Source organism: Coenobita brevimanus, chromosome 26, assembly GCF_032717465.1.
Source record: "Coenobita brevimanus isolate Jiangsu-jjx chromosome 26, ASM3271746v2, whole genome shotgun sequence".
Lineage (NCBI taxonomy): Eukaryota > Metazoa > Arthropoda > Malacostraca > Decapoda > Coenobitidae > Coenobita > Coenobita brevimanus.
Window position 1 is genome coordinate 10,878,095 of NC_136979.1, and position 24,190 is coordinate 10,902,284.

Genomic DNA, 24,190 nt, shown 5'->3' on the forward strand with positions numbered 1-24,190 from the left:
AAAAAAAAAAAAGTGGAGATGGATATCAGAGTTGAAAAGAAGACAGTTTTTAATCATTCATCATCATCTGGATCTCCTTTCCCACCCAAATGAAGGGTGAGGAGTAGCAATGTCCAGACAGCCCAAATTTGCCCAATTCAAAAGGCCACGCTTCCATTCACTCACCATTCAAGCCCCCGGAATCCTGGCTCTATCTAATATGCCAAAAACATTCATCATTCTGTAGCTTCACATAAATGTATCCAACAGAGTCAATCTATTTTTAATGTGAAATTATTTTATTTTAAAATTTTTTAAATTTTATTTTTAATAAATGTAAAATTTTTATCAGATCATACTTTCTTGATATGCAAATGGAAACAGTCATGAAAAATATGGTATATGGATCCAAGTCAACACAAAACACAGCAATTCCTTGTTTAACACACTTCCACTGAACACATTTTTCACTACTGTATACAGCTGTTCACTCACATTGGAACACTTTTCACTTAACATGCCATTATTCATTACTAATCATTCAGGATAACAAGTAATGGGTCAGGTTGCAACAGTTCACAAATATGTTTCTCTTAATGTATTAGTTGACTCTACCGGATACATTTATGTGAAGCTTCACAACATGGTGAATGTTTTTGGTGTATCCGATGAGCACCACGACTCTGGGGACTTGAATGATGATTGAATGGAAGTGTGGCCCATTGGATTGGGGAAATTAAGGCTGTCTGTACATTGCTACTCCTCACCCTGCCCTTGGGTGGGAAAGGAGGTCCGGATGATGATGATGATGATGATGATGATGATGACGATGATTAGTTCTTTCTTCAAGCTGCCATTTAACATATACACCTTGTAAGATTCTGATACTTAACAACAGCCAAGGTTTTTAAATAACTGAAATTATAACATTTCTTCTATCTATCTATCTATCTATAGTGAGAAGCCTTAATCCAAAAAGGGGTGGCCACAAACAAATCACTTCCATGTCACCCACTCCCCTGATCATTTTGCTGCCCTCCCCCCAGCTCACACACCCCTCTCTCATATACCTCTCCACCTCATCTCACCATCTCATCCTCAGTCTCCCCCTCTCCACCTCACTCATATACATTCTCCTCATGAGTTTCTCGTTCTCCAATTTCTCCACATGGCCAAACCACTTCAACATATTTCTCCTAATGCTTTTTATCACATCCACACCACAATGTTCCTTCACTTCTTCATGTGTCGGTCTGTCTCTCCATGTAGCTCCACATGTTCCTCTCAAATAACTCTACTTGTGTCCTTCCAACAAGGCCAAAACTTTGCTTCTATGTTAGAGTTAGTATCACAATACTATCATGCAGTGACTTTTTTATTTTAATGCGCACATCTCTATTTCTTATCACTGCTTTCAAAGACCCTGCAACCTTTCTACCCTGCTGTACCCTTTCAAGTACTTCATCCTCTTAACTTCCATCCTTACTCATCACACTACCCAAGTATTTAAATGCACTCACATTTCTCATTTCCTCATCATCCAACCTCACCGACCTCACTGTGCATTCAGTAACTTCACTTCTCTCGAAGACCACAACTTTACTCTTCCCTACATTCACCATTAGATTCTGCTTCTTACACACTCTCCCAAACTCATCCACCAAGTCTTGCAGTTTTCCTTTGTCTTCCCTTAATAATACAGTATCATCTACAAACAACAGAACACGAAGATTCCAAACAATGTCCTCTCTCATTTGGGCCACTCCCACATCCACTACCCTAACTTGTATTTCTTTTATAACTCCATGTACAGATTGAACAACCATGGAGACACGACACATCTCCGTTCCAATCCAACATTCAGACAGAAAAATTAGCTCAATTCACCATCCACACACACCACAGTCTTAACGATCACTGAAAGCAATATTCATTCACTTAACAGGGTAGTTCTGGGGTAAGCATCAGCATTATTAAGAGAGGAATTACTGTACAATATTTGTACATTTGTGAGCCTTACTTTTTGCTCACCTTCCACTTCCACTCCTGGTTGGGGGACAAGTCATAATTTGCTTTCATGTTGAATGAACATCTGCCATCTGGCATTATGGTGGTAGTTCAAAGCTATGCTATACTGCAAGAGTAGCAGTCTAGCGCCAAAGTCGCAAACTACGAAGGATCTGTTTTGTCCTCTACACACTTTAACCTATACATGCACAACATACGCACAACATACCCACACCCCACACACCACAGATACACATAGCTTCTTATGCAAATAACAAACACTTACAAGTACACCATAATGCAAACACAGCTGCACACATCCTCCAACCTTACCTCAACACACTACACAAATTGTTCACTACAAACAGGCTCAAAATAGTCCCAGCCAAATCTACAGTGACTCTTCTCACAAACTGGACAGCAGAACACAGTCACATTCCACACCTCATCATAAACAACACTCCCCTACCACACACACACACAAAATCCTTGGTGTAACATACATCAATGTCATTTTAACAACACGTCACAAACATTCAAAATAAAACAACACCAAGACTCAATGCCTTGAGGTCACTTGCCCATACAACATTTGGACACAACAAAGAAACCACCACCACAGTAAACAAACAATACATACGTTCAGTGATGAATTATGCAAGCCCTGCTTGGGCTCCTAACTTCACTAAAACACACTACAACACTCTACAGACCATACAGAACAAGGCCCTAATAATAATCACAGACTGCACAGCTACTACACCCACAGACCACCTACAACAAGAAACCAAAGTCCTCAAAGTCAAGGACCACCTAAACATGAGAGGCACCCAAATTCTTGCTGCAACCTCCACAAACCCACAACATCCACTACACTACATGGCAGCACATCTACACACACCAAGGAACATCAAAACAACAGCCAGCACACGATATCATACACAAATACTGTCATCTCTCCCCTCCTCGCCCGCCTCAGACCAGCTTCCAGAAGCATATCCATACCCAAATCACTTGCCGCTCCATTCAGTCACTTAAAGACAACACACAGCTACATGCACGGCCTCCTGAAATCCACCCTTCTGAATCCTAGCTCCCTCGTGAGGACAGGGTCCACCTGGCCAAGCTGAGATGTGAGCATCATCCAGCCCTCTTAAGTTACCAGTAGAGACTGGATGACTCCATTGCTGATGTCTGTCCAAAATGTAACACAGCACCCCATACTATTAAGCACATTATGGAAGACTGCATTGCACACAATCACCTACACCAACAACACAACATACACTCCTTGAGAGCTCTGTGGGAAAGCCCGGTCTTGGCCATGGCCTTCCTTAACCTGTCACGTCCCGAGCTATTTCACACCTCTGACACCCCCCAATCCCGAGGTATTTTTGAATTTTTTTTTTTTTTTGGCTAAAACCTCCGCTTTTGGTGAGAAACATCGAAAATTCATAGAGAAATCGCTCACCTGAGGTTTAAAATACTCGATCCAGGTACGAGTACCTCCTTACCTGACTGGGTTTTCTAACAGGCTGGCACCAAAGAAAACGAGTTTTATGGGAGGGTAACTATTTCACACCACTCATAAACAGCATTTATTTATTTACTTGGTACGAATTTATATTTAGTACAAGAGTATATTGGTTTTCAAACAGTAATATAGGCATTATAAGCATTGTTTCACTCACTAACTCATCACCATAGCTGACCTTTTTTTGCCACATTACCTGATCATTATTTCTGACTGTTTCTTCCTCTAATGCTATGTAAACTTTGTCCTACACATTGTCATCGATTGGGGAATCACTCTGGCCCTGAATATCTTTACTGGCCAGGTCACTGGTAACAGGTGAATTGCCGAGACAATGGCATGAGGGGGGGAGGGGGGAGGTTTTGCGGTGTAAGGCATTGTCCCTGCTTGGCATCTTGAAGAGGAACAGAGGAAGGTGTCCCGTGTATACGTATGAAAAATCACGTGCGAAAATTGAAAATTGTGCAAATTAGGGACCTTGCAATTGCACGACGTACCACTACGTCGCCGGGACTGACAAATGCAAAATGTTGCAACGTACCCATACATCGACGGGACGGGGCAGGTTAAGGACTCGACTGTTCGGCCAGACTGCCTAGGGAACAATTACTACTACTACTACAAAGACAAGTCTTCATCCCATGGGAAGCCCTGACTATAACTTCCCTCCAGCCCGGGCAATGGTAAATGGTGAGTATACAGTCTCACGAATAACCACAATGCTAGACAAAATAACATAGTATATACTGGATAAAACCTTTGTTCAAAGAATACAGCATATGTTACACACTGATCACTGCATTTATTATATATTATATATAACACAAAATGTAATAATGTCATAAAAATTAATGCAAATTTTAGTTTCGTGTTAATGAGTTTCAACATTTTACTTTTTAATATTCTATGTTTTGCAGTGAGTTACATTTTTAATATTGCAAGTTAAATTAAACTACAGGTAAGCCCTTAATTCACGCGAGGGTTACGTTCCCAGACCCTTCGCGTATGTGGTAAATTTGCGTATATGTTCTGCCCTTGTGTGCACATAATTACACGTCTATACGTATATTACATCTGAATAATACTGTTTATGCACTACATACACCTTATAAACTAGCATAAAGTATGAAAAACAACAAAAATGTAAAAAATTTAACACTGAAACCTGACAAACACAGGCGTAGGTGGAGACACTTCAACAATCTGGTGCACCCTTACTGCCTCTCATATGTTGCATTCTGCCTTCTTTATTGTCCAAACAGTTGACTCATTCACCCCAACCATACGGTTCAGAGCCAGTTTACAGGCGTGGGTGGAGACACTTCAGCACAGTCTGGTGCACTAGCCCTCACTGCCTCCCATATGCTACGTTCTGCCTTCTTTATTGTTTGGAACAGTTGACTCACCCCAAACACACAGTTCAGAGACAATTCACCACGAAGTCAATTCACCATCAAAACATGGACGATTTTCTGTCACTCTATAAATATACTTATTATTGATTAATTAATACTTTAGTAACTAATTTTCAGGGGGATTTTATAACTCATATAAGTAAAAAACTAGTGTACTGTACTTGCTGAATAAACTGGTATGTAAATAAATGACGGGGAATCGTCCTGACGGAGAATTGTCGCCGACATTCCTCCCTTAAGTCTGCCCAACACTTTAACTTTCTCTGTCAGCAACATCACTTTACTAGTCCATTTTGGTGTGTTACCACATGCATCACTAGCACTACGCTAGGCCCCATGTTGGCAGACAAGGCAAGCAATCACTGGAAGGCAGAAAAATAAGCCACAAATAATGATTTGCGAGTCATGCATGGTTCGACCGTCAGATTCAAACTGACCGTGTGGTGCGTGGTAGATTGACCTCCCACACACACACACACACACACATACATATATGTATGCACACGGGCAGCAGGTAGGCATTTTTATATTTTATTTATTTCTCGTATATTAAAATTATTTATCTGAATACTATAATTTTGTTTAAATTATTGTACGAAAAATTCGTGGATAACCGAAATCGCGTGAAAAAAGTTCACGTGAATTTAGGGCTTACCTGTACTCTAAAAGGTTTCATTATTCTTAAATATCTGCCAGCAACATACCTGAAAGTGTGGTGATGAAACACATTTTGACAGTTGGCGAAACAATGGAACCATCACCTTAACAAATTCATTGGGTTCAATTACATCTAAGATTTCTTCAAGCTCGTTTAAAAACATCACCTGCAAGGCAAACAATAATTTCAAATTATGTTAATTAATCCCTCTATTATAAAAGTATTAATTCCATGAAGTGCAGTACTCTAAAATCATCTTCATTATCATCCTGAACTTTTTTCCCCTCCTATGGATGGATGGGGCAGGATCAAGAAACATGGACAAAATACAAAAGTGGGAGAATTTATCAGCTCAGCATACCCAGTGAAATGGGCCTAACAACCATTCACACATCATTCACACCTCCAGTTTTCTGGATCTACCTCCCATGCCTGACTAGCTCTGAAGGAAAGGTGGCTGATGCTATTAAGCTCTTGATATGAAACAGGAGCAATTCTAGAGACTCTATGAGGATTGCATGAAGGTGTGTTAGCGCTCAATATAACACATATTTGTGCGACGGACTGGTATGCCCTGAGTGAAATAATGGGTAAGAGCAATAAAAATGGCCTGCTGAGAAATGTGTGTTTCTTAAGTGTACAGTGGACAGGATAAGAGACAGCAATTTGTGAAAGTAAAGCTAGGGAATCATGAAGTCTGTTTATAATATGGTAGAAGATGGCATGGTCATATGGAGATAATGGAGATAGACAGGTTGGTGACTGACTGACTGATTACAGTTAAAAGATCATGGTAACATAACAAGACAGGTCATTTCAACAGGGTGGTGAAAAAAGTAAATGTGAGTGGAAGGAGTGTAACCAAGGTACATGGACATGATACATTAGTGTGAGATGTGAAACATGGAAGTTGATGTGGCTGAGAAATTGATGGGTTCATGCTGACTGGACGAGATGCACACGATAAGGCCTCTGTCACACATTTACAGATGAAACGGCGGATGAAGCCGGACGAGACATTTTGGCTATCCGTGGTGATCCGGCATATCAAGATGCTGTGACGTCATTGAAGCCTGTCGGAGCATGGCAGGCAAATGGAAAATTAGGGTCTCTTCCCAGCAGACCGCGGTCGCTAGCAGGTCCTTGCCGGAGATGTTCCCAGTGTATGTGCAGATGGCACCAGACTAAAGCCGAAACATACGGAGGAAGACGGATTTACACGGTGCCTAGAAGGACCCAGACGATCTCCAAGGCGGTCTTTTCTGATCATCGCCAGACAGCAGTCAGTGCTGCCTCACGATGCACATAAAAGAACACCGAAGAGGCTGTTCCTCATTCTACTACTTACTTCGGAGAGCGAACATCAACAGACAAGACGTATATTTCTTCAGAGGATGCTGAATTACTATGACTGCAGTTGGCTACAGCTGAAATAGACCTACTGGCAGAGAAAATGATTGTGTTAACACAGAGCCAAGAAGAAGAACAGAGAAGAAAAAGAAGACAAAAGAGGAAATGGCTGCGGGTTAAACCTCGACTTCTCAGAAGACCCCTGCATGGCCAATATGAGAAGTTAATGAATGAACTTACAACAGAAGATGTGACTGGCTTCAGGAATTTCTTAAGAATGGACCCTGCAATATCTGAGGAAATTCTTGCCAAAGTGGGACCAAGAACAGAGAAGCAGGACACATTTTGGAGGAAGGCATTGGAACCAGGTCTGAAGCTTGCTATTACCCTTCGATATCTAGCTACTGGGAACAGTTACATGTCTTTTCAGTGTGGATTCAGAGTAGCTTCCAACACAATTTCCATCCTCATCATAGAAGTCTGCAAGGCCATCACAGAGGACTATTCTGCTGAAGTCATGAAGTGCCCTGTAATGCCTGAAGCATGGAAGGCTGTGGCTGAAGGTTTCAGTACCAAATGGAACTGGTGATTGGCTGATGCTCCCCAACCGTTCCGCCATTTCAGTTGAATGCGTGTTAGCTCTCTGCCAACAGTGAAAGAGGAATTCCTTACACTTTTTTTTGTGTGTGTGATATAATGGCTGACAGACCACACAAAAAACCACCCACCATCACCGAGCGGAAGGCGGCAGGAAGTTCACGGGAGATAAAGCCACGAATAAACCTGACATGTGCCCAGAAACTAGAGATCTGCATGCTTATTGATGGTGGCAAGACAAAGAGAGGAGTAGCAAAGAAGTTTGGAGTGAATGAATCTACTGTGAGAGGCATTTATTTAAAAAAAAAGAACATATTGAGAAACACATGAAACTTGCTCCTTCAGCTGCTGCCTCAAACGCAAGAAGAAGTTCAAACATGTGCTCCTGAAGACAGAACAATTATTAAGTCGATATCTAGAGAGACAGGCTAGGCGAAACTCAGCTGTGGACACTAAAGAAACCATGGAGACAGCCAAATAGATCTATCGAAGCGTGGCTGAGAAACTTCGAATTGAAACCCCACCAGTGTTTCTCGCTTCAAAGGGGTGGGTAGATAGGTTTATGATGAGGCATAAGGTGACAAATGTTAAAATAAGTGGTAAGGATGCAAGTGGATGCCGCGCATATATGTACCCAGAAACACTCAGGAAAATCACTGAAGCTGGCCAATATATCCCTGATCAAATCTTCAATATGGATGAGACAAATCTGTACTGGAAAGCAATGCCCCGTTGCACTTTCATAACTTCCAAGTCTGCTAGAGTGCGTGGGAGGAAGGCAATAAAAGAGAGACGTACCCTTTTGTCTGCAATGAATGCATCAGGTACCTGCCGCCTCAAGCCTACAGTTGTCCACCGAGCAAAAAAACCAAGAGCTTACACTGGACATCACATGAAAAAACTTAATGTGAACTGGTTGTCGTCTAAGAAAGGGTACATGTCGGCCAAACTATCCCTCGACTGGTTTAAAGAATGTTTTCTCGGCGATGTTGAGGAGTTTTGCAAGCCCAACAATATTAGGTTCAACATACTGCTCTTATTAGACAATGCACCTGGCCATTCACTTCTTCTGAGGTCAGAAACCCAAATGTGATCATGGAGTTCCTGCCGCCCAACACTACCCCTCTCATTCAGCCTCTGGATCAAGAGGTTATCTCTGTGGTGAAGGCTGTATATTCTAGGCGACAATTTCGATTGATGCGGCAGGCTACTAAGGACACCTCACTCAAACAAAATCTGGTTGACAGTGAGGGAGAAGATGCGGCTGAGGCCACAGCTGCAGACACCGAATCAGAACAAAAGGTGTTAAAATACTGGAAGAGCTTTACGATAAAGCAGGCGATTGATCAGATGGTCGAATGTTGGGATAACATTACCCCAACAACAATAAATCACGCATGGCACAACATCATGAAGGGTTTACCTGAGGACAGGCAGGTTAAGGTACCAGGCGAGCCCCAGTCAGTGGAGGCAGAGCTGGAGGCTGCAGCTGACAAGGCAAGAGGTATTGCTGGCCGTGGGTTTGAGGGCACAACTGGCGACGAGATACGAGATATGTTACGACCAGCACCTGTTACTGCTGAAGATATTCTACTAGAAGATGCTGAGGAAGCTGAGGACAGCCCAGGAGAAGAGGTGGATGCAGAAGAGAAAGTTAAGGAGGGGCTGAGCGTGAAGGACATTAAGACTTTGATTGAGTTGGATGGCCAGACACGTCACATTCTAGAGCAAGATACCACTATCAACAGCGAACGGCGCACATCCTACATTAATAAAGCCCCTGAAGGTTATGAGGATAAGTACCATGCCTACATGAATGCCTTACACTAGCGTCGAAGCACAGATTATTTTCGTCAGCACCCAGTCCCTGAACCTACACCCGAACCGTCCCCTCAACCTCAGCCCACGCCTGGCCGGGAACCACAGCCAGGCCCTTCCAGCCAAGAGGCAGACTACGAGGGCTTTGACTATGATGTTTTCTTGGACAACCTGGACCAGAGGAGAAAAAATATTTTGAGGAGAGAGAGTCAGGCCTGTGACGGCTCTGGCGGCAACTAAGCCACTCCCAAGCCTCGGACCCCTTCAAACCACTCAAGCCTTCCTTAATCCTTATAAAAATAGGTTTGATGGCCTTTTATGTTATCTATTTATTCATTATAATATTATTAATATCTATCTATCAACTGCCAGACGCCTCAATCCCGTTTGGGGTGGCCACAAACAAATCGCCTCCACGTCACCCTGTCCCCCGCCATTTCACTGCCCTGCTCCCAACTCACATCCCCCTCTCTCATATACCTCTCCACCCCACCCCTCCATCTCATCCTCGGCCTCCCCCTCCCTCTTCCCCCCTCCACTTCACTCACATACACTCTCTTTGTCAGTCTTTTACCCTCCATCCTCTCCACATGGTCAAACCACCTCAGTGTGTTCCTCATAATGCTTCCTATCACATCCACATCCACACTACAATGCTCCTTTATATCCTCATTCGTCAGCCTGTTTTTCCATGTGACTCCACAGGCTCCTCTTCAATAACACATTTCCACTGCTCTCACTCTTGACTTGTGTCCTTCCAACAACGTCCAAGCTTCACTTCCATACGTTAGAGCTGGCATCACAATACTGTCATGTAGTAAGTTTTTCACTTCCATGCTCACTTCCCTGTTTCTTATCACTGCTTTCAAAGAATCAGCAACCTTTCTTCCCTGCTGTACCCTTTCAAGCACTTCACCCTCCAAACCTCCATCCTTACTCATCACACTACCCAAGTACTTAAACGTACTCATATTTTCCAATTCTTCACCATCCAACCTCGCTGTACATTCACTGACTTCACCTCTCAAAGACCATCACTTTACTCTTCCCTACATTCACCTTTAGATTCCGTTTCTTACACACTCTCCCAAACTCATCCACCAAGCCTTGCAGCTCCCCTTCGTCTTCACTCAACAACACAGTATCATCTGCAAACAACAGTACAGGGAGTTTCCAAACACTATCCTCTCTCACCAGGGCCACTCCAACATCCACTACCCTACCTTGTACCTCTTTTATTACCCCATCCATGTACAGATTGAACAACCATGGAGACATGACACATCCCTGTTTCAATCCAACCTCTAAAGATAAAAATTCACTTAGCTCACCATCCACACGCACTGCAGCCTTAGCACCATCATACATACTCTTCACAGCATTCAACAACTTCCCATCTACTCCATATATTCTTAATACTTTCCACAATCCTTGTCTATCCACCCTGTCATATGCTTTCTCCAAATCCATGAAAGCCGCATACAACTTCTTTCCCTTCTCTAGAAACTTTTCCACTAAAGATCTAAGAATGAATATCTGATCTACACAACCTCTTCCCTTCCTAAAGCCTCCCTGTTCTTCTCCAACTAATTCCTCTGTTCTTTCTCTAACTCTGTTAATAAGTATCCTACCATACACTTTTCCTATTATACTAAGAAGACAAATGCCCCTATGATTACCACACACTTCTTTTTCCCTTTTTCCTTTGTACAAGGGAAAAATTATACCTGACTTCCAATCCTCCGGGAATCTACCTTCCTCCCAGGCCAATCTTCCACATCCATTCTACTACTATCTCTCCCCCATGCTTCAGCATTTCACCACACACTCCATCAATTCCTGGGGCTTTCCCTGATTTAACTTTCTTCATTGCTTCCACAACTTCTATCCTACTGATTTCTTCCTGTCTTCTCACCTCCCTCCATCTCCCAGCCATTCCCCAGCCACTTATACTCACATTACTTCCATCCTGTATGTTCAACAATTCCTTAAAGTGTTCTCTCCATCTGCTCACTTTTTCTCCCTTCTCCACTAGTAATCTACCATTTTTATCTTTCACTCCCCTGCTAACCTCACTTCCACCCTGTCTTACTCTCTTCACCTCTTTCCAGAACATTTTCTTACAGTCCCTCCACTTTACACTCAAATTCCTTCTAAATTAATAATGCTTTATTTCATGTTGGAGGAGAGATTGGCTGGAAATCTTATGCACAAAGTGGTTAAAAGTTACAAAAATCGCCCACCGAAAAATCAATTAGACATTTTCCCATTGATTCTTCAGTTCAGTTATCGCAAATTCAGCTATCACGTGCGTTCGCTGTAACCAATTAAGGGCGACAGAAGGGGGATGAGTGTACTTCAACTACAAAGGCTTCAATTCGATCGTCTTGTTGGCTTTAGTTGACACTGATTACAAGTTTCTCTACGTGGACATTGGTGCTAGTGGGGGCAGCTCTGATGGAGGAGTGTTTAGTGATACGGATTTGAAAGAGGCCTTGGAAGATGGAAATGATGACTCCCAGATGGACCCAGTCTCTACACAGCACACACGGACATTTTTGGTGAGTTCATGGAGGCTCCCGCCAACAACACGGATCATTTTCTTCCGAGAGATCCGGGAAGAAAAAATGAGCACCGCTCCTTTTTTTCACCCGTCCGGCTTGACAATGCAGGATGGCCAAGGATACAGCTGGATGTCAGGCCGGCTTCTATACGGTGCTCAGGGATCTCCACAGGTGATGATGGACCAGTCCTCCGGCTTCATCCGTGAATGTGTGACCTAGCTTAAGGGTTTGGCACCCTCCCTTTAACCTGACATAACAGAATGATTATCTGACATGTGTAAAGTGACCCCTCCAAATGTGTGGCCTTGGTGTGCAAGGAATTCAGTGCACTGTCACCACAAGCAATGCCAGGACCATGGTAAGCAAGAAAAATGCATACTGAATGTATAGTGGTACTCTGTCTCTTAATGAGAGAGGAATCCCAAACGTAACAAATGACTTTTTTTTTTTTTCCCGAGTCTTATGTCACAAGCTATGTCCTTAGAAAGCATATCTGCACTTATGCTACTGTCATATAGGGTTTTTAGTAGGCAAACTTGGGTCTAGCCAGAGGGTTATCACCAATAAAACATTTGGTTTATTATAATACAGATGATGATGAGTAAGATGTGTATGAAAATGAAGTCAAGAATAACAGCAGTGCAGATGCGACTACTGAGAAATACATGTAGATTATGGAGTGTGAACAGGATAAGGAATAACATACTTTGTGAAAGATGCAGAGTAAAAAGTCTACAAACACCACTGTTGATCAGGTGTGTGTGTGTGTGTGTGTGTGTGTGTGTGTATTTACCTATTTGTAGTATACAGGAATTGAGCAATGCTCGTGTTGTCCTGTCTCCATGTCCACATTTATCAAGTCTACCTTTACACACATGAATGTTTTTCTCATGCACCACCTCTTTGTCTAAGTCGTTCCAAATATATAAGAATATACCTAATTGTGATATACACGGAATGTACTATACTCGTGGGTTTCCGTCGCTGTTTCTCAATAAGTCGAATTTAACTTTAAACTCGTTTAAGTTTTTAGACTGGACGATCTCTTTGTCCAGGCTATTCCATAAGTCTATACTTCTGTAAGGAAAGCTATATTTCTTGATATCCTTCAAGCAGCTTGACTTTTTCAATTTCATTCTATGTCCTCTTGTTGCTCTCTTATCCCATACAAACAGATCTTCTTTGTCAATTTTATCTACTCCCACCATGGTCCTGAACACTGCAATCATGTCTCCCCTCTTTCTCCTTTCCTCTAACGAAGGCAAATCCAGTTTTTCCAGCCTCTCTCTGTATGACAGGTCTGTCAGACTGGGGACCATCTTGGTTGCTGTTCTTTGTATTCTCTCAATCTTGTTTATATCTTTCTTTTTGTGTGGGCACCACACTACCGCTGCATATTCTAACCTGGGGCGGATCATGGCCACTATCAATTTTTTCATCATTTCCTCATCCATATAATGAAATGCTACTCTTATGTTAGTCAAGAGCTTATAAGTCTCTCCAACTATCTTGTTAATGTGCTTTTCTGGTGACAAACTATCTTGGACCAGCACTCCCAAATCTTTCTCTTCTCTCCTTTTGTGATTAATTCATTACCCAACAAATAATTCAGTGATGGTCTCCTGGTACTTTTACCCATTTCCAATATTTTACATTTCTTTACATTAAATTTCATTTCCCACGTCCGGCTCCAATTGTGTATCCTATCCAAATCCTCCTGCAGTATTTTACAATCCTCCTCAACCTCTATCTTCCTCAAGATCTTTACATCATCAGCAAACAGACTCGCATAACTGTTCACTCCATCTACCATATCATTTACGTAAATCAGGAACATTACTGGCGCCAACACTGAGCCTTGAGGGACTCCACTTGTTACTTCCCTCCATCCAGACATCTTTTCCTTTATTACTGTCCTCATTTGTCTGTCTCTCAAAAGTCTCTCATCCATTCCAGAAGTTTCCCCTTTAGTCCTCCTATATATTCTAGTTTCCACATTAGTCTCTTATGAGGTACCTTGTCAAAGGCCTTCTCTAAGTCTAAGTACACACAATCCACCCAACCATCTCTCTCCTGTACCACATCAATCGCTCTTGAGTAAAAGCTCAACAAGTTTGAAACACATGACCTTCCACTTCTGAATCCAAACTGACATTCAGCCAAAATATTCATCTCTTCCAGATATTTTATCCATCTGTCTTTCAGGATTCTCTCACACAATTTTGCGACCATGCTGGTTAGAGACACTGGTCTATAATTCAGGGGTTCTTCCCTGTTTCCTCCCTTGTAAATTGGTACCACATTTGCCCTCTTCCATTCTTTTGGCACTTTCTCCTCTTCCAGTGAGCATACAATTAAGCTGTGAATTTTATCCGCCAGTTGTTCTCTGCATTCCTTCAGTACCCAATTAGAAATTCCATCAGGTCCTGGGGCTTTCCTTACATCTTGAGTTTCCAGTAATTTATACACTTCCTGCACCTCCACTTTTATATCTTTCATCACCGGAACATTTCTAATCACTCCCTCCCCTTCCACAAGCTCCTTTTCTTTAGTGAAAACTGACTGGAAACGTTTGTTCATTATTTCTGCTTGCATTGCCGCATCCTTAAAGACCTCTCCATCTACTTTCAGCTTGGTGATTCCTTCCTTTTGTTTCAGTTTACCATTAACAAATCTATAAAACAATTTGGATTCATCCTTGCATTTGTCAATTATACCTTTTTCAAAATTCCTTCCTTCTTCCCTACGTATTCTTGTGTATTCGTTTCTTGTTCTTTTATATTCTTCCTTTGTTCTGTCGTTACCTCTCTTTCTCCAATTGTTCCACGCCTTATCTCTCTCTTTTTTGGCTATCATACACCTTCTATTAAACCACTCCTTTTTACTGTTTTCTTTCCCTCTTACTCTTGGTACAAATTTTTCCACTCCCAAATTATAGAGGTCTAGAAAGATATCCCACTTCCTCTGTATCTCTCTTGTTTCTCTGAATTTTCTCCAATCCGCATTTTCAAAAAAGTTTCTCAAGCCTGTAAAATTTGCTTTGCCAAAGTTGTATCTTCCCTGTCTATGAAGCTCGTCTCTTGGCTCGACGTTTCCTATTAACATCTGGAACTCAATGACCACGTGATCACTTTTTCCCAAAGGACAGAGATATTCCAGTGATTCTATTACATCGGGTTCTTTGGTGAACAGTAAATCTAACCTTGCTGGTGTGTCCTCACCTCGAAACCGTGTCTCTTCTTTGACCCATTGCGTCATCACATTATTCATTATTATATTTAATAACATAGTGCCCCACGAATCCTCGCCGCCTCCCGAGTACCATTCCTCCCAGTTCACCTCTTTACAATTAAAGTCACCCACCAAAATTATATTATTGCTTTTCTCAATTATTTTTTGCAAGTAGCTAGCCATATCTGACAACATCTCATGGTATTCGTCATCCTTCCATGCTCTCGTCTTTGGGGGAACATACACTACCGCCATATCTCTCTTAACATTCTCTCCAGTTTCTAATTTCATATATATCACTTCAGCCCTGCCTTCTCCCATTTCCACAATATCTACATTTATGTTGTTCTTCACTGCTATCATCACTCCTCCTCCCTTTTTTTCTTTTCTGTCTTTTCTCCACAGTTTGTATTTACCATCTCCCAAATGAACATCAATATCTTCTCTTAATTTGGTCTCTACAAAGCACATGACATCAGGTTCATGTTCTCTCAAGAAATCATTAATTTCGATCCTTGTCGATATGAAACCATCAACATTAGTATATATCACCTTCAAATTATTTTTGACATTATTAGTACCTTCTTCTCTCCTACTCTCTGTCCGTACCACTTCCTCAACTTCTGATCTTTCACAACCATCCCCCCTAGTTTCCTTCACTTCTATTTCCTTAAATACCATTTCCTTACTTTCATATCCAATACTCTCCAAAAAAAAGTATTACGTTCTTCCTCTGTCCTCTTATCATTTTTTTCCTTTACTTCTTCCTTTAATGATTTTAAAACTTCTCTTTCTTCTTCATTCAGATCTTTTCTTATTATAATATTTTCCATCCCCGCCTCGTTGCTTAATTTCCAGGTCACTTTAAGTATCTCATTTATTACACTTTCTGATGTAAACTTGACTCTCATTGGTCTTGTTTCCCCTTTCTTATAAGGCCCTATCCTCCTTACTTCCTCAATTTCTTTTACCCACTTGTCTCCTTCGGGGTCAATCTTGTCTAATATTCCTCTCACCATGTTCGTGTGTGTGTGTGTGTGTGTGTGTGTGTGTGTGTTGATGGTAAGGGCATGTGGACAGAATGGGTGTGAAGAGTGGTGACATGGATATATTTGAGCAAACATGAAGGTTGGAGGAGGCATTGTAGGTTTACATGAACAACAGATGTGGTAAATTAGTGTGTGAGAAAGAGAGGTGCAGGAGATAACTAGGCTAGGGAACTGACAAGTGACTAAGTTAGCTGGATGAATTTTGTGCAGAGGCGTATGACCTGGGTTTGGCACTTCCCTTTAACTTAACAGTCATCAGACTGCCCCTGTCGGACAGGTGAGTGTGAAGCTATATCCCGAATGTTTTTTTTTTTGTCAATCAGGTGGAGCCAAGATTCCAGAGGCTAGAACTGTCAGTGAATGTGAATGTGGCTCATTACTGAGGAAACTTTCGTTAGTATCTCATTTCATCAAGTTTTTTCTGGTTCTCTGGATCCTACCTCACTTCACCTTGAGTGGGAAAGGAGGTCTGGATAACTGATGATGATGATTGACGCTGATGCTGACAGCTAAATGTATCTTTGTGTATTGCCCTCCATGTGCCTGAAACCCTAGGTTAACGGTTTACACATGCAAACAGAGGGGTCACTGTATCTGGAGGGAGGTGGGTGCTGTTGGTCAGGTTTGTTGAGTGTAATCAGAATCCAAAAGGCCTTGAATGTTGTTTGAATGACTGTGCAGCCAATTTCCCTGGTCATAACGATGATAGTTTTCTCAGTTTAGTACTGTCTCTTTCCTTGTTTCTAAATCCTACCGCTCCCCATTTCTGAGCGGAGAGAGAGAGAGAGAGATATATATTAAGAATGTAGCAGTGTGTGTATGCTTGGATGATATGGTCACACTAAGGTGGCTATGAATCTAGCAGTTAAAAGGAAAGAAAGAAAAAGTATGAGTGAGTCAAAGACAAACGACCACCCCTCATGGCATTATGGTGTCTGGCTATAGACAGATAAACAGATAGACAGAGTCTGAGGGAAGGAGGTGTTGTAGTAGCTTGTGTGTATAAGAGTGTCATGGAAGACGAAAAAGAACTCACACATGAGAGAAATGAATGGAAGAATTACAAGTACTGTATATAAAGGAGTTGCACACAACAAAGGCTGTACTCCTTTTTAAGATTTGACAGTTGATGTCAGGGTATCTACCTCCCAAGGATTTTGAGCACACATATATGTGAAACTTAAAACCGGTGAGGTAAAGCTGCCAACACTAATGGCTTGAATGATGCGTGAATGGATATATGGCCCATTTCACCTGGCACTCTGTTGGTAGCTTCCTACCTTCTGTTTACCTGTTCCTGTTTTGGCTCTTTTCCACCCTCATATTTAAGGGGAACTGGGCTCTGTAGAATGATGATCATCAAATCCAGGTTATTAAACCAGATAACAATCTAGTTCCACACTGCTAGATTTAAAAAGGTCTAACATTCTACAGTAGTTCTATACTGCTAGATTTAAAAATGTCTCTCTCTCTACAGCCAGACACCTCAATCCAGAGGGGAAAGGTCATGAACAAAGTCCCTCATGCCTGTCCTCCATCATTCAGCTGCCTTCTCTCCATTTCACACCACTCTCACTCATATACTGCTCTACCCTTCCCTCCACCTTATCCTCAGTCTTCCCCTCCCACTCCATCTCACTAACATACAGCACCCTTTTAGAGTCTCCATTCCCTCCACACAGCAAAACTGTATCAGGGTAACACATTTAAACATACTGAAAATAATGCAAGTATTAAAATTGACATACCTCCTTGGGACTATGGACTTTCGGCCACAACTTGAGCAAGGTGATGATGACAGGTTCAGTGAGAGACGGATCCTTCTCCAGGAACTGGACGACACAGTATGCCAACTGTGGGTGATACACACTCAAGGATTTGACCTTGTGGAGGGGCAACAACACCTTCAGCAAGAACACTTTATGTTCTTCTTTCAATGGTAATGCAAAACCATTGATGATACTGAAATTAGAAGAAGAAAAGTGCATTAGAACAAAATTCATATTGAACTAAATACAACTGCAAGCACTTAAAATGTTAATCTATGAATCTACTATTGTATGTACTGTATTTGCACAACAGTAATATTCACATGATGAGAACTTTTATAATTAAGTCTTCTTTACTTTTCCTGAGATTCTCATTTGCTGCAATGTAAAATCCATAAAATTTCTATGAAGTCTGTCAAAAAAAATAAATAAATAAATAAAAATAAATAAATCTCATGCCAACGAGCCAGCGTAGTATGCTCATGATGTGTATGCTTTGTAGTGGCTTTTTAGCTTTAGACTAACACTAGCTGCAACATGCCACATCACTGTCACTGAGGTACATGTTCTTGGGTGAACGTGTGTTTAGTGCACTTGGCAATTTGTTGCAAGTTGAACAATGAAGGATCTTAAAGAGCAATGTGTTTCCATGAAACTGTTTTGAACTGGGAAAAACTTTTTCAGAGACATTTCAAATGTTGCAACAGGCTTATTGGGAGGACTGTTTGAGCCAAACACAATGTCACAGGTGGTTCTGGCAGTTCAAATCAGGAACATTCACTGAAAACGATCCCAAATATGGATCACCTTCCATGTCAAGAGATGATGATCAGGTTGAAAAGGTGCATGCTGTGATCCGTGAAAATCGTTGCCTGACTGTCCATGAAGTTTCCAAAGTAGGCATCTGTAAAAGTTTGTGCCACATGATTTTAACCAAAAAACTGAAGATGCAATGTGCTGCCACAAAGTTTGTGCCACATCTGCTGAATGATGAGCAAGAGAACTGTGTCACAGCCAGTCAGGAGCCGTTTGATTGTTTGTATACTGAGGAAAATTTTCTGGAAAATGTCATAACAGGTGATGATATATATGGGTGTAAGGCTGTGATGAAAAGGAGGGAGTGGCAGTCATCATAGTGGGTTGGAACATTACCACCTGGGGGAAGGAGGGGGGTGGGGGGATGCCATAGTTGCTCAAATGCGAAGGTGATGCTGATCATCTTTATTGATTGGAAGGGTGTTGTTCATCAAGAGTTTGTTCCACATGATCAGAAAGGCAATAAACAGTTTTACATAAACATCCTGACGTGTTTCAGGGAAGAAGTGCAAAGGAAAAGGCCTGAGGCAAGGACAAACAAACCTGGATGCTTCACCATGACAATGAACCTGCTCACACAGTTCCAAATCTGTGTCTTTTTGTCGAAACACAAGACGAATATCATCCCACAGCCAACCTACTCTCCAGATCTGGCCTCTGTTCCCCCCCCCCCCAACTTGAAATCCATGCTGAAAGGCTACAGATTTAGGATGAGAGAAAAGATAGAAGAAAATGTGCTACAACTGCGCATCATCCCTCAATATGCATTCTGGAACTTGAAAAAAACATTGGGAACTTTGTATGAGCAGTAGAGGAGAGTATTTTGAAGGGGACAAGTTTGATTAAGTTGTAAGTAGAGTAATCCCTGTAGTATCTGGATGCCCACTTTCTGGACTCCCCACTTACCAGACATTGTGGGCCTGGACCTTCGGAACCCAAAAATGGCCAAAAAAAGGAAAAAATCCCCCCAAACTCTGAATTTTTTCCCACCAGTAATTTGAAATTGGCGTGCGGCATCGAACAGCTGTTGTTTATGCACGGCCCCTTCACCTCTTCCTTCCTTCCTCCCCCCTCCCCAGTCAGGGTTGCCATTTGGTATTTTTCATTACCAAATGTGGGCCAATTTGGTAATGAAAAGATCGTTTGGTAATGAATCAGCATGATCTATTACCAAACAGATTTTTCACATGTATGAAGATATAGAGACCGGAGACAGTGGACTGTCTGCTCTCTTTGATTAATCTGCTAGCATACATAGCACAAAAATAAACATGCTGCTGATTATAATGGGAGTACATATAATTACTGAAGAGTAAATGCTTCCTTTAAGAATTTGGTAATGAAAAGTTAAATTTGGTAATGAAAATTGAGGAGTCTGGTAATGTGGCCGGGCTCAGATCTGGCAACCCTGTCCCCAGTTACCGCCTAACCACCGTCAAGGTAGATGTTCATCGCAATGGATACAGCACGTGCTTGTTTTTGTGAATAAACAGTGAATAAACTGCAATACCTCGCCACTAGACCACATGGGAATATACAGTGTTGTGCAGTTAAGGAATTAGAATTTAGAGTGCAAAGGATTAAGCGTGGAGTGCAAAGTGGCGGTTGAAACTGGCGTGGCGCAATTAAGAACAGAATGTCTACCTATCTATCTATTGCCAGACGCCTCAATCCCGTTTAGGGTGGCCACAAACAAATCGCCTCCACATCGCCCTGTCCCCCGGCATTTCACTGCCCTGCTCCCAACTCACCCCCCCCTCTCTCATATACCTCTCCACCCCATCCCTCCATCTCATCCTCGGCCTCCCCCTTCCTCTTCCCCCCTCCACCTCACTCACATACACTCTCTTCGCCAGTCTCTCACCCTCCATCCTCTCCACATGGCCAAACCACCTCAGTGCAGAATGTGCAGTGTTAAATAATTATAACTCACAGTGCAAAGAATTAAGTGTAGCACAACAATGGATTACTATACGTGCTTCAAGAGCATTTTCACCACTACCAGAGCCTTAAAGGCGGCGGCCACAGACGTGCTGTAAGTACCCTGTTCACCGCTAAGTATTTTCCATATTCACTTCTAATTCCTCATTCTCTGGTTCCCTTTCACATATTTCATGCTTTATGTCCATTACTGGTGTGAATAGGGTCTTAAAAAGGTGCTATGCATGTCCGGTAGGGAGTTATTTAGGTGGCTTTCAAAGTTAGGCTGGGTTAGGGTCCATAAGTACAGTAATCCCGCATATTTCGCGGTAGTTACGTTCTTGTAACCCCCGCGAAAAGTCAATTCCGCGAATACTCTATTAACAATTGAAAACTTGCACTTGTGTCCACCATGCTGCCCATCACACAGTCCATGTCCATACTGATTGCGAGACAATTCGCCGTCAGACAATTCCCCGTCAAAACATGGACGATTCCCCTTCAGAACAATTCGCACCCTGGACGATTCCCCGCCATTCTATAAATATACTAATCAATACTTTCATCAATATACTTATTATTAATTAACCCCTACACCGCGGGCTTGTTTACCAATTACTTGCGTGTGCCGCGGGGTTATTTGGGCTCCGACAGACTCTCAAAAAATATTTGCCAAAAATCAGTTATTAGTCCTAGAATAATAAAATTACATATGCTTATGGCACATACCTTCAGCTTTCTCCTGGAATGATTGTTGAGCCTTCGTCGGTTACCGTAGGACTTGTGGAGACCTCTGAAGTAGGGTAACGAAGTCTCCACTTTACACTTCCCAACAACCCGTAATATGATTACCACAGCCAGATACAAACACTATAAACACTATTCTACAATTTTCAAGTAGTTTGGGATCCATACTCAAAAAAAAAAAACACTGTGAAAGCAATGGAAATTACGAGCGCGTCTGATCGTCGCACTGGCACTAGTTCGCTCATGGTAGTCTGTCATTTATTATTCATAAAACCCCTCACACTTTATATTTCTATTACTATATAACACTTATATATATCTACAGTCTTTATCCATAAGTTTCCTTCAGTAGTATTAGTTTATTGTCACTGTAGGGATTCAATTTCTTTCAGTAAAATACGTAGCATTCACTTTCTCGTCCTGTACAGTATACTGGCATTGAGACTGAATGTCACTTTCATCTTAACTCTCATAACTCATAGCATTCAGACATGCTAGAGTGAAACTCACTTTCATTACTCCTAGGGTATATACTCATATTCTTATAATACTACTCATTTACATTTCTATTTACGATCTCTATTTTATTTACGTTATTTACATTTCTATTTTATTTACAGTGTTATGCACTGTCACTTGAAATAACTTATAAAACTATTTTCCATTGTTCACGTATATTTACATTCATTACTTTCACTTGCTGTTTACACATTATTTACACATTATTTACAATTCCACTTGCACTGTTTTACTCAATAGAAAGATCGTAGTCACTCTTTTATCAATTGTCAGCCCTTTACCTCTTTCCACACGAGGTTTAGTAGGGGGTAAAGGTCACAGAGCCATTTGCATGGGGGTGAAAAAAGGCCTTGAAGTCAGCAAGATGAAACATACGTCCTCTCACTTCGGAAGATGACAGTACACTGATAACGCAGGGGCAGCCTAGAGGCCTGCTTTAGGGGTTATTCAGAGTTACCAATATTACTTCTTGAAACAGCTAAGTCTAGCACTGATATGATTGGCAGGAAATCTAGACAATACATTATAAATTTGGTAGTTCCAGGTGAATGTAAATATCATTTAGGGTTCTCCCTTCCCTCCTTACAGGTATATTTATTACGAAAATAGATTAGAGGCCTACTTAGGAGATATATAATCAGAGCTACCAATGTTAAATCTTGAAACAGCTTTGTGTAGCACTGATATGACTGGCAGGAAATCTAGACAATACATTATAAATTAGGTAGTTCCAGGTGAATGTAAATATCACTTAGGCCTCTCCCTTCTCTCCTTACATGTATATTTATTACGAAAATAGATTATACGGCATATTTCAAGTGGAAAAAAACAGCGAAAATTAGCGAACGAGTGCACGTGAGGTGTTGTCAGGTGATAATTAGCCAATTCCAGGTGTATGGCACTCTCACTTACCTGATTTCTTTCTTGTATATATTATTTGGTATAAGAATACGACATAGGGCTTATTTCAATGGATGAAATCAGTGAAAAATTCCAGGGAAGATTTACTTAGCGTAGCATGGCCGGGCAGGCGAGAGGATAGGGTAATGGAGGGGGGGTAGGGAGGGGAGTCAAGAATGGGGAGAAATGGCTAAATTGTCAACAATGGATGGGAGTACAGATGAGATTAGGAGTGCTGACTAGTGTTGGACATTGTCAGTACTGATAGATGATACAAGCCCCCACTTGAAAGCCCGGGTGAATTCAAAATAACACAGAATCACAAAAGCGACGCCCCGCGGTATGATCCCTTGCTCCCAAGCGTCACGAAAGTGACGCCCCGCGGTTAAGGGGTTAATCAATACTTTAATAACTATATTTCAGGGGGATCCAGCAGTCTATGTTCAGTAGCATAGGTTCTGGATATTATTTATTAGTTGCACCTTTAGTCAATAATTAACTTGTTTCTTCCTCGCTATAGTCGCCTTTGAATTATATTCTAGCGTCACCCATAGCTATCTTCATTAATGAAGGCGAATTGTTTCGTGTTTGTTGTGACTGCGAATTGTCCCGAAACCTCCATACTCATCCCGAAATACCTTCTTACAAGATTGAAAGCACATACTCCATTATGAAGGAAAAACGTAAACACCGTACTGTAATACACAATTATCTACACATTTATTAACAAAACAGTACAAAATAAAAAGATGCATTAACTGGTGATAGCAAACACTCGCACGGTCGCTTCTTAGCTTGTCCAGTAACACAATTTTCTCTGCTAAGGTCATAACTTGATCGTTTTGTCACTTTGGAGTTCTTACTAATTGTATTATTAGCCTTTGGTGAGGCTGGCTTACGTCCTGGGGCCATGTGGAAAGCAAGTGGGAGGCAAGAGGCTCATATCATAGTGTGGTTACAACCACAACAGCCACTTAAGGCAGTCAGGCGTGGACTGAAGAATGCGGGACAGAGAGCAGTGTTGCCATATCCAAACAACAAAATTATGCTAGGGCAATGAAAAAATTATGCTAGATTGAGCATATTTGTTCCAAGTAAAAAATGAATTATGCTAACTTGAAGCTAAATGATAAAATTCTGTACATATTCGTGCAACATATTAATTATGTATTGTTTACTATGAAAATATTAAAATGAACCTACATTCAGTAAGAGGATAAATATCAGTATCTACCCATACTGCTTTTTCCCATGAAACTTAACGTTTTTCTGATGGATTTTGATGTGATTCGTTCGATTTTGAGCATCATTTCCGTC

At 41.5% G+C, this 24,190-nt stretch overlaps 1 protein-coding gene across 1 annotated transcript in view; it reads right to left on the bottom strand.

Moving 5' to 3' along the window:
- Positions 1-24,190, bottom strand: part of LOC145393965 (serine/threonine-protein phosphatase 2A 56 kDa regulatory subunit gamma isoform-like) — a 294,483-nt gene that overhangs the window by 54,480 nt on the left and 215,813 nt on the right. Inside the window, exons 7-8 of the mRNA XM_080267941.1 lie at positions 17,951-18,164; positions 5,640-5,759 (exon numbers count right to left, since the gene is read on the bottom strand). Of these exons, the coding sequence (XP_080124067.1) occupies positions 5,640-5,759; positions 17,951-18,164 (334 nt within the window). The remainder of the gene's footprint in view (positions 1-5,639; positions 5,760-17,950; positions 18,165-24,190) is intronic.